Source organism: Anopheles merus, chromosome 2R (genome assembly GCF_017562075.2).
Source record: "Anopheles merus strain MAF chromosome 2R, AmerM5.1, whole genome shotgun sequence".
Taxonomy (NCBI): Eukaryota; Metazoa; Arthropoda; class Insecta; order Diptera; family Culicidae; genus Anopheles; species Anopheles merus.
The window spans coordinates 12,440,080-12,452,425 of NC_054082.1; the positions used below are offsets into that span (position 1 = coordinate 12,440,080).

General features: G+C 49.5%; 1 protein-coding gene across 3 annotated transcripts in view; it reads right to left on the reverse strand.

Moving 5' to 3' along the window:
- Positions 1-599: 599 nt before the first annotated feature.
- The window catches only part of LOC121601958, a 64,000-nt gene continuing 52,253 nt past the window's right edge, over positions 600-12,346 (reverse strand). For all 3 annotated transcript variants that reach the window (XM_041930764.1, XM_041930760.1, XM_041930768.1), the window contains exons 3-4: positions 4,069-4,370; positions 600-4,000 (exon numbers count right to left, since the gene is read on the reverse strand). In XM_041930764.1, the coding sequence (XP_041786698.1) occupies positions 2,141-4,000; positions 4,069-4,370 (2,162 nt within the window). In that variant the 3' untranslated portion in view covers positions 600-2,140. The remainder of the gene's footprint in view (positions 4,001-4,068; positions 4,371-12,346) is intronic.

The window sequence follows — 12,346 nt, forward strand, 5'->3', positions numbered from 1 at the left end:
CCTTCCTGTACCAGTCGTAAAACTTCTTGCGATAGTCGATTATCAATGATTACGTGTACATTATGCATGTGTGTGCACTGTATGTGTTTTGGCATGGACGTTTGTTTACATTTTTCAATATGAAATTTGAATGATTTTTATATTTTTATTGATGTGAATTACCAATAAATTATTTTTTTAACCTTCTCCCTGTAGATGTATATTCATTAAAATTATGAAAATGTTTCATGCTTCTCAAGACAGAATGATAGGCGTATTGCAGTGCATACTGACAGGTCCATAAGACATCGAAACAGAGCGCCATTCGAACAGAGTGGTGTTTGTTTGTCTTGTTCGATTGTCGCCAGAGCGCCGCCTAACTGTACCAACAACTACAAGTATGCAGTTTGTGAACGGGTTAACAAAAAGGAAAATAAAAAAAAGTTCAGAGAAGTTGGACTATGATTTCAACTGAATGCAATAAAATTTGAAGCTATATTGATGCAAAAATATTTTCTAATATCGATTATTACATCCCTGGCCAGCTCCAGCAGGTCATACCTTTACCATTGTTTATCAACTGTTTTCTTTCGTCCAATGATATACCAACGCGTTCACACTTTAGTTGAAAGTTTTATTTTTCATAGAAACTTGTGACAAATCCAAAGGAAGAATAACGTTTCCGAACGTGACGGGTTATCAATAAATATACTCTTTCCCTGCCCCTGATCCTTAACCATGATCACACCCCCTCCCCCCGTAGCGTGTAGTGGAGCAGGAGAGAGGAGGCGGGAGAAAGATAAACAACAATTCCACTGGCTTAATTGTATATAGTCTAATGTCTTGGTTTTCCAGCTTCCATTTAGCAGCACCCGGTGTGCACAAGCCCACCCTGTACAATGTCCATCACGTGTCACATCGACTTCCCCACATGTAGATGTCTATTTTTAGTACAATATTATTATCACTACTGCTACTGCTATCGCTACTACTGCTACTTATCTTTGCTCCCGCGGTTAACTATCTGTTGTAAGTGTTCCCAAGTGTTCCCCAGTATGCGCTGTTTTAGATTATGTTCAGAGCCGTGCCGTGGTAGTAGCCACCACCTACCAACGGGCGGTTACTACCAATGGTGCGTAGCAGTGGATGCAGTCTAGACACTAGATTTTTCTAGCGTGTTGGGCGGCACATGGCGGCCCAACAATCCTCAACTGGTGGGGGAAGTGATTAGATCAATGTTCGGAGGAGTTGATCACCATACTGTCCTTAGCAACGTCGCAGGTCTTGTTTATAAATTGGGGATGCGTGTGATTATCGATAATATCATCATTCAGGCATTGGATGCTTCTCTGCATTCGATTAGTGCACGACAATACTACCCGCCTTGTCGGCCTGGAGTTGCATTTTTGCGCACATAAGGACTAAGCGCAATCCTGTGCTCTCTATAGGTGTTTGCTATGTGTTATTGTTGATTATAAAATAAGTTATTTGGTATCTGATTGAATCGTCCCGTTCTTTTGACCGGGCGATTTGGAAACCTGGACAAACCAAATCGCTCAGCCGCGGTTACGTTCGCAACTCGCCACTGCACTATCGGCTAAGCTAATCGGCTAACCCTTGTGTGTAAAGCTAAATGTTTAACAACAAAGCAGCGAGCAAATGAGCTGCAGGGAGTGTACTACACCCTCACCCCTTTTGCACAGTTGCACCCCCACCTATCATGTCCTCAATCGGACACAGCTCTGCTTCTTCGTCACACTGCACAACAATGTAGCAAAGTTTAAGGCTTAACAAAACGAGGAAAGAAGGAAACTAACTAACCATTCGACCTTTCACTGCAATGTACTAATTAGCGACGGACGCTTTCTGGTTGACCTCAAGCGCGAGGATCGTACAGCTGCTTCAGTGCATTACGCTAGTGTACGAGTAACATTAACGGTAGCCACCTATGTCTAGCTAAGAAGGTATTGGGTTGTAAAAATACTACTCCTCTTCCTACTCCTCCTCACGAGGGGGTTGCAAATCTAACAAAGTCAAGTTCTACACACAAACTTCACAGTGATTGCCGCTGCAGTAAATCTTAGAAAAGCGCTGTAAACTCTATTGCCCTCCTCCGCCACGCACAGCCCTAACAAACATCGTCCGGTTGGTGCACGTGGCATCAAGCCGTCACCGATTTGATCGACGGCTGATTGTCCTGAAACTCGACGTACCCGGACTCGTCGCTAAACTCGGAGTCCGAATCGATCGCCTGCAGATGATTGATCAGCTCGGTGTTGACGGCGGCCACCGTCGACTTGAGGCGCATCTGGCGCACCTTCGGTTTGGTCGGTTGTTGTTGGTGGTGGTGGTGGTGGTGGTGGTGTGCTTTCTCCTCCACCACCTCCTCCCTTCGTGCCGGTGCCTCAACGAGCGACCCGTTCAACGAGTCGAGCGGCGAATCGATGGGTTCGGTGGTCCTCGGTCCGGTCGGCTGCGCGGCACTGCCGCCGGTCGTCATGGGCATCAGAAAGCTCGACTTGACGCCGGGCGCGGGGAAGGTGATGCTGCGCTTGAAGATCAGTTCCGGCGAGCCGGCACAGCTGCCCGAGTCCGGCTGCCCTTGATGGCCGGTGCGCTCGCCGAGCGGCACGTGAATTACCTGGTTTTCGGCCAGCTGCTCAAAGCTGCGCACGCGCTCCAGCACCGAGCCGGGCTTGCCGAGGACAGCGGCAGCCACTGCACCGGTTCGCCCGCCGGGGCCGCTTGCACCGGAGTCGTCCGTGTTGGTCGTGACCGTGCTGGACGTTTCGCACCCGCTCGATATGGAACCCTCGTCACTGTCGGGATGGTGCGCCGCCCCACCGTTGGCCGCCTGCAGCTTGCTCGTCACGCACAGCAGCGACGGGGGGGCCGTATCGTCCTCCCCGTGCAGGCAGCCGGAATGGCGCAGCAGCCGGTCGTCGGATAGCCGGCGCTGGGCGGTGGAAGCGGACGCGGCCGACTCTGCCGCCGTGCGCAGCATCTCCAGCACCTCGTCCTGGTTGAAGAACACCTCGTCCCGGTCGAGCTCGTCCTCGCGGTCCTTCAGCTCGCGGGTGCGCAGCCCGGCCAGCGCTGCGTCGTCCGCCTCGCCAACCCCGGCCGGCAGCGAGTAGTGGTCCAGGTCGTCCAGGCTGAGCGCTAGCCGCTGGGTGTCCTCGAGCGTTACCGGCAGGCTGCCGTGATGGTGCTGGCTCAGATCGTGCATGCTGCACACGGCGGTGGGGTTAAGCTTCATGTCGAAGTACGAGATCAGTTCCGTCGAGAGCGGCTCGCTCGAGTTGTAGTTGTAGTGCGCCATGAACGCTTCGAAGTCATCCTCGGACGAGTCGGAGTGGTGCGACAGCTTGGACGCTTTGCCCAGCTTGGCCGCCGCGTCCGGCGGCTGCGAGCCACCCGTCTCCGGTGCCGTCTCGCCCCCGTTCGTTCGCTCCTCCTCCCCTTCCTCCTCCTCCTTCTCCTCTTCGTCGCCCTCCTCCTGGCTAATGGTGTCCAGGATGGAGTCGACCGACTTGTTCATCGGGCTGATGTGCACGATGTTTTCGTTCTTGCGCGGTGCCCGCGCCTCCACGTCCTTGGGCGTCTTGAACGAGTTCCGCAACCGGGACCGTCTGATCGAGTGGCCCCGCCGGCAGCGCCGCCGGCCGAGCGTGGTCGAGGGGAACAGGGCGTCCTCCCGGCAGCAGGCTTCCAGCGCCGTGCTGCCAGCCGCCGTCGACGATCCCACCTTCAGAGCGCGGGCCCCGCCGCCCTCCCCCTCCCCCTCCTCCTCCTCCTCCTCCTCGTCCTCCTCGCCGATCATCTCCTCGATGGCCATCAGCTTCGGGGCGGACTTGGAGCGCTCGAGCGGTGGCCGGTAGTTGTTCGCGCCGACACTCAGCATGATCTTCCGGCGCGGCATGCTCGGATTGTCGTACACGCTGTTCGCCAGGCTGAGGCGCGCGTTCTGCCGGTTCAGCTTGTCGCGCTTAAACTCTCGCAGGGCTTTGGCTAGGTTTTCCTGCAAGAAAAATTGAAACGTGTTAGTGCCCGAAACGTTACGAGTGCTTCCGTTTGCGGTCGCCTTACCTTCAGGATGGTGCTAATCTCCAGCGCAACGGATTCTTTGGAACAGATGACCGCGTGGCAGCGGAACTCGTGCTTCAGCTTGCGGCCCTCGTGCCGGTAGATCCAGCAGAACACGCGCGGATAGTTCTTTGGCGAGCTGCAGTAGGTGATCCGGTGCGACCAGTACTCGGTCAGACCGTGCTGCCGGGTGGTCGCCTTCAGCCCGGACGGGCACAGACACAGCTTCATCATCACGTCCGGTTTGCTGTTCTGCGTGTAGTTACGCCACAGTGTGGCGAGCGGTTTCTCCACACATCCATCACCTGCAGAAAAGGAGGAGGAGTGAGTGGAACGAAAAAAAAAAGAAACGAAACAATTTGATTAGTACAAGGTGCCCGTGTTTTGTGCAATGATTTACAATCCCAAAATCTAACAAACAATTTAGACGCTATAACCTTGAAAAAATGCCCCAAAATCTACCCCGAAAGGTCTGCCATTCGCGGGGGCACAGGAAACAATTGAGCGCATTGTGATCACGCTGTAACAAGCCCTGGACAGAAAGGTTAGCCGGTGACAGAAGCCACCCCTCCCGCATACAGGGTGGGTGGGTGTTGCCTATGATTTGTGTGCCTTTGAACCTTGGACATTTCCAAATTTGTGGAATATTTTAAAAGCAACGAACGGCGTCGTCGTGCCTTAAAGAACAACGTGACAACTCTATTGTGCCCAAGGGGCGGCAAATGGCGGGCGCGAGGGCGCGTCACTCCGGCTTATGCAATTGTGGCACGTACATAGCGAATCATCCCGTTTGTCGTTTTTCGTAGGCAAAACGATCGAAAATCATTGTCACCGACCAAAACAAATCATCATCATGCTGCTGGTACTTTTCCATCCATTGTTTTTGAAGGCTTCTGTGTCTGAGGGCTCTGCCGCTGTTTGGGGTGCCCTCATACGCGAAAGCAGTAACCTTCCTGCAGGGTCTAGGTTGCGGCAGCGATATCATGCCTAATAGGAGGGGAACGTTTTACTCGCGCACGCACCCACGGCCCATCCCACGGCGGTGAACAGTGTGGTGCAAAAGAAAACAACCAGATAAAGGAAAATTACTACCATCGGAGCGGAAGTACCGATTGATAAAGGGCCATTCATGTTTGGTCAATGTTTTATAGACTCTCCTCGGGATGTCATTTAACGTGTTCTCTATTATTCCCTTTTACCTTCCAAGCTGCAATTGCACGCTGCCCAACCTTAGGCGTTCCGGCAGGTTAATGGGAAAGCAACAGCGACCACAGAACAGAATACAAGCGATCTCTGTACTGCGGTGTACCCGTGGGAGCGGCCGAAATTATCTGCAGGTTGGGCATTTTAAAATGCACACACACACACACACAATCGATGCATGCTGGTGCAGTGTCCCATTTTGATGGTAATGCTTTCCGTTGTGGTGCACCGGCAGAAGGCATTGAAAAAAAAAACCCACCGTCCACCCACGACACCCACAGTCGAACAATCGACGACCGTTTAGGCGGTCATCGCGACAAATGCCACAACGGATAACGGAAGTGTCTCGGGCATGAATGGTGTGCACACAGCCACAGGGTGAAGGTCTCACTGTATGACACACCGTTCGTGCCCAAACGATCATTCACTTCGATGGGTTGCTGAGTGACAGCAGGGGGTTGCATTTTTCCGTCACAATTTCGCAATCCACTCGGGCAAGTCAAATGGTGCTTTTTGTAACACGTTCGATGCGCTTTGTTCTTTGCTCTTTTTTTCCTAATTTTATCACCTTTTTCGTTTATTTGCTTACTAAATTAATAACGTCTCTTTACCAGGCTGTTAACCGAATGATACACTCCGGATTGGTGCCGTTACAAAGCTTTATTAGCGGAAGCACCCACCAATAGTTGCCGTCGTCGTTCGATGGCTTGTTGGCTCCGTCGTCTGATTGCCGCCACCAAAAAGTGTGCGAATTGAGCGCTAATTGTCAGTGTCGGCGGGGTGGTTCGTGCCCCCTTTAGACTGTGTGTGTGTGTGTAACTGAGAGAGAAAGAGGGAACATATGTCTGGCAGTAAATTAAGGCCACCTGGTCGAAGCAAAAAAAAAAAAAACAAAAAAACCATTCTGTTACATTAATCAGGTTGTGCATTATCGGCGAACGGAGAGTAAAAAAAATGTCCCTAACCGTGTGTTAGTGTGTATGCAAATCTCCAGCTGTATCACCCTGTCAAGGTCAAAACGGGTGGAAGAGAACAAACCTGTGGGAAGGGCTTTCAAGACGCTCACATCATCTTCGCACATCACCATTATTCCGGCCGACGAAACAGTGATCGTCTTTCAAATGACCCGCGCGAGTCGCGATGCTGTTTGTAGTCGATTTTTTTTGTCTGTTTAGCGTTTCCCCAGTGCCCTGAGCTAATCGTACACGATCGACCATCACACAGGAGTGGGGGGCGGGTTACGGGTTGGAATACGTTATGGGTGGAAAACAGAAAAAAAAACTTGACTATAACACTACGGTTAGCTGGAAGCGAGTGTCTCAAGTCGCAGGAACCGGTTTCAACACTTCCCCTACCGACGATTCGTTGATTCGCTTTGATTAGGTTACGGTACGCTGCTCACTACGGGAGACCCGAAGGGATTACCGGCCTATCCAAATTACTAGCAGAGATGATCAGCATGCGAGAGAAGGCAAAAAAACAAACCGACCGGCTTCTCAAGGATAAATACCAGCCAGTAAGAATATCTCCGGGAAGAACGTCGGGCAAAACACACACACACACACACTACTAATTATCGATCGCTACGTCACCATGGTTCCTCGATGTGGCTCGAGGTGGAAACAGTGATTGGTTGGCAGTTAATTACCGGTAGTTACCGAGAATTCGCGACGAATGTTTTGCTTTACGAACCAAAAGAACCAATGCAATCGCATATTTTGGGTGCAACAAAAGGGAAGGTTTTCCCACGAGGCAACTGGAGAGCACAGAAAAAAACATGGCCACATTTTTCTTTCGATCGAGAACGTAGCTTTCAGCTGTTTGTCCACAGTGAAGTCATCATTATTTGAAAACAAAACCCCGGAAGGCGTGGCATTTCTCGGAGCAACGGCTTGTCGATTGACAATTCACAAGGTTTCCGTTTCATTTTGCACAGACGGTGGTAGTGGTACAAGCGAGCTTTTGCGAACTTAGCTCGAGCTTTCGGTATTGCAGCACGCGTTTATTTTACTTAATGAGGGCGGCGTGCTTACAAAAAGGATCACGCTTTGTACGCTTCCCGGTTGTGGCACAACAATAACTTCACTCATCACGCCTCCAACGTTTAATTCTGTTTAAGAAGTGAAACACCTAAAAAAACAACCGGATAAATAGAAACGAAAATGAAACTGGAACAATAATGCTATTAATTTTACGCCATTACAGAGAGTTGCTTTGTTGCGGCGGCATAGAGGAGGCAGTGACGATGAGAAAGAACAAAAAGAGGAAAAAAACACAAGACGAAGAAGCACAACATATGAGCCCTAACACACATATGCCCTCTGGCTGGCTAATTTGCATACGCATACAGGTTTGCAGTACGCTCAAACACGTTCTCGCTATTTATCATCGGCTGACGATATTCGCGCGCCACCTCCACTCCTCTCTCCATCTTAGGTTGGGTACGTGTGTGTGTGTTTGTGATAGGGGAGGACACGGTGCCGCCGTCTGGTACCGTTTGTGACCCGCTTGCAAGTAGCAGCCAAACTCAAACTCTGCGGTTCAAACTCTGCTTTCTCGCTTAAATGATTGAAGAAATTGTTGTTTTGCCCACCGTATTTATAAACGCTTCAACGGCCATTTGCACGTGCGCGTGCCCTCTGTACAGCTGTGACACTTTCGCACAACGCACCATGACGTATCAGGCTTTTCGGGTGTGTGTTCCCTTCCTGCGTGACACGCGTAGCTGAGTTAAGCTATAATGTCCCGAACCCGCCGCCATTCCAGCTGTCTCCGGCTTCGGAACGCGTTCGATGACCCGTTTCAGAATAGCAGCGGCGACACGGCACAGAAAGCTTGACGTGAGCCAATTCATTAATCGGCGGTCACCTGTCATAACCTCAATTTGGACGCACCATGGTAATGGCGCCATTACGCGAGACGACACGCCGGCACATACCGGTCGTGCCGATGATAGAAAATATGCCAATAAATTATTGTCCACCTGCCGTACCGTCCGCGGGAGGGTAGGGAGTGGGCAAACGGGGCTAATAAATCAGTTCAAGTCCGCCAACGAGAGCTGATCGACAATTCGGGGAGCAGAGCGGGAAAGGGCAAGCTTTGTCTAATGCTTTCTAATACCAAGCGGCTAATGCAATTAAGCTAGAATGGCTCAGCACGGCACGATGGGAACGTCCCCGGGGAGTGCTAATCGCAAGCCATTAGAATAAAGCGTTCACACTCCCGCGACTTGCAGGCGGAAGTAAACACAGCGAACGCATACGTCTGACATCTCATTAAAGTGATGTCGTGATAATTGACTGCTCAAACCCGATCGTTTTTTCATCGCCACACAAGGCTATTCTACCAAACATTGTAGAAGTACAATGGACGTTGACATCAGTCGCGCACATCATAGCTCGTATTGCGTGTAAAATTTCGCGAACAAACATTCTCGGCGCACTGAGCGCACCGCAATGCGAGTTTTGTGTGGAGAATCTATTAAAAAGAGAGATTCCGCACAGCCCGAGCTTTGTGTTGTGGGAACGTTGCGAAGTTCGGCAGACTTCTTGGGTAAATATTTGCACCTAACAAGACAGCAGTCGTCCGGCCACGAAAGGAACGAATCAGACTTTAAGAAACGGTCCTCCCTCGCGAGTAGCAACTTGATCGCCGAAAGATCTTAAGGTTGACCAAAGTTTTGGCAAACATTGTAAACCATCCGCCACACTGACACTCGTAATGTACTCCAATCCAAGCTGATGTTGTTTCGAAAAAAAAAAAACAACACCATATCGTTGTCGTCCCTGCCGTCCCTCTTTCCGAGACAGGGTTGGAATTCTCGCGGTATGCAGTAAGCAAACAATACTTAACCTTAGCGAGGTTTTTACCAACAAACTTCAAAACGGTGAATCTTCTCTGTTGACAATGCCTAGAAGCTTCCTAACGTTTCTAATGACAGGAGACGCTGTCGTTATTTGATCAAACATGTGAATAGACACGTGTTTGCTTTTATCTCGAGGATAAAACCCCGATCCGATTGATCATGATCATGACAATAATGCATGATAATAGGGAAGTATACATGTGTAGTACAGATTTGTTGAAAAATTGAATCTCTCAAAGTCATTTGCGCCTTCTATTTTCGCACACGGCGTCTGTGAATCTGTACGGCAAATATTTTTCCCTCTGCACGTTCATTAAGCACAACAGTTTGCCTTCTGTTCATAAAAAAGGCATATATTTACACGATAACAAGTGAAACTTGCTAATTTTAGTTCACCGCACTGTACCACTCGGCGGATAAACACAAAGGCAGCAGAGAGAGAGAGAGTTAGAGGGAGCAAGCCAGACAAAGGTCACCAGCCTACGACGTTATCAGTGAGGATCGGTCGATTTAATAATGGAGAAATTTTCCCATGGATGCAAAACAAAAACAAAGCAAAAAAAAGCATTCACAATCGTTATCGGCACTGGCAGTAGTAGTGGCAGCGTGCAGTAGGAAGACGCGAATGCTGCGTACCCGAATGGTGTGTAATGGCATAATTATGCTACAGTAGGAGATGTTCGAAATCTGCCTGGACGGATTTAATTATCTGCTGCGCAAAATCTCTTGTTTGGTGTCTGGCTTAGGGTGGCGAGAGCTTTACCACCACCACCACCACCACTACAACCGACCGAGCAACAGTCTGAAGCGTTTAGGGTTCGCCTCTGCTTTGCGCTGGGTGTGTGATGTTCCGCCACGAACCCTTCAAAGATCCGCCACACACTCGAACTCTACTCGAAGAAAAAAAAAAGAAGCAAACATTCAACACATCGGCCACAATATCTCCCCGCACGATCGCTCTCGAAATAGTAACCTCACCATGCATCAGCCATCATCAGAGGGGAGGGCATCTGGGTGAATTGTTAGTGGGAAGGACGTCTCCATGACCCTCGGCCACGGCAAGGGTTGCGTGATTGTTTCTCGTGTGTTTTGTTTGTAGTGGTCTCGTAAAACAATGAAAGTGTGGCCGAGGGTAAGGGTAAGGTTACCAGTTGAGGGTGTAGAAAGCGTCATACACGTGAGGGAAATTCTACTTTCTACTTCGGTTAGTGCGAAGATGATAGTAGCGATCGCTAATGAAAGCGGGTCGATGCCGTCTGTGGAAGTTGCGATTGACCTCAGAGTTTTGGTAGTGAAGGTGGTAAGCAGCCATTTAGTTACATGCAGGTATGTCAGATTTTCGGTATAGATTTTCTTCGATTAAACTACTTAAATTGAAATAACTTTGATGAAAAACTATTTTACGGCAAATTAATCGCACCATGTATTGTTCTCTTCATCTTCCATCTCGATGTTTGATTGTTTTGTTGTTACACAAGCAAATGCAATCACGACCCGCGAGCAAAAAAAATGTATGTAAAAAGTGTTCCTTTTTCTGATTTATCTTCAAAAGCGTAACAATTTCGTTACGATAGCGAAAGCTGTATTTTAGTATGTGTGCCCACGGGTGTTTTCGCTTCGATTTTCGCTTATATGAGCGATGTGTTCAGCATCGAGGATTAGATAAATGGTATTGCTGCTCTCTTCGAACAAAAACCCCAAAAAAAAACCGAAAATTAACGCGTTTTGGTTCGATAAAATCCTATTTGAAAACATTCCAATCCTCTTAACACAAAACACACACGCACACAAAACACATAAAAGAGGCATCCAAATTTTAGAATTACTCATTCTCTCTACCTTTGCCCAACAGAGATCCAGGAAAACTAATCACGCGTGCGTGCATTTGCATGATGAAATGCTTCTTTCCCGATCAAAAGCGTGCCAAAAGCACCTCGTGTGCAGTTTATTTCCGCCTTCGCAAACCGCAACTGCTCTGAACGGTGCTGGAAACGTACGGGAAAGCGGCGTGGTTTACGATTTCGATTTCAGCTCTGCCCAACAGCCTCGTAACGTCTCGATGTGTGCGAGTGTTTGTCGGTGGGGGTGGTTTGTTGGTCATCGGTCATTAATCATGGATTTATTGGTGCGCCCCTTTGGTGTAGTAGCAGGTTTAAATCGTTGAGGTGGCCGCAGGTGGCCGTTGAGAGGGAAGGAGAGCACACAAAAGGTATCGATTGTGGGTAACGAGAAGATCCCAAGCGGATGCAGCAGCGTGTGCACAGCCACCGATCAATGGATGCACGGGGAAGGGGTGGCTGTAAGCGTTACGTGCAGAGCTCGGTGTGTGCGAAGGGGTACTGCTGGGCGGAAAAATGGAAGCAATAATGGTGAACTTGCATAACGCAGTGGTGATGCAGCAGCGTAAGCTGGAACTCCCCGCCCGGCCGGCAGGTGGTGGATCGGGACCGAGGATAGTGTCTATAATTATCGATTAAATCAATCGTTCACTGTCACACGATGGTTGGGCTAAGATATAATGTATTCCAGGCGTTCGGTGCGCCTTTCATACTATTCTACCAATAGCGGATCACGAAGCTCACAAGCGCACAACACGCCCAGGGAGATCCTGTTGGATGCTCACCATGCCCCGGCAGTTCCGCATCGCTCTCCGAGCCGTGCCGAGCTAATGAGCGGACAGGACAGTTACTTGGAGTGGTTATAATTTCTAGCAGGCGCCAGCCCTGTGAGCTGCTGGTGACAAGTCACAGCAACACACAAGCTCTTGCACAGTGAATAGAAGAAGAAGAAAAAAAAACAGTCGACGATAAATGGTGCAAGTCTTTCATCAGTACACAAAGCCCACAAGGCCCAGGAATAGACATCAAAGCTCGGTGGCAGTGCGGTTTTTCGCATAACAACAGGCGTTCGAAACAAAAACACACGCCCAACACCACAACCGGGGTGCAAGCCGATCAGCACCACAAGAGAAGGAAGCCCCACACCACACATCGTTGGAAAAAGGCAATCATTATTTTAATCAGTTGCCATCCAGTGACACGAACGGCCTCGGGCTACCGGGCACGTTGTCTCTTCTTGAATGCCCTGCGGAACTACTATTCAGGATCCTTTGATTCAGGATAATTAAGGAATGGTAGGTACAAAAATGGCAAACATGCCAGAGCTCAGGCAGCTATTTTAGGAGTGACGTTGCGCAACATACTTTTTATACAA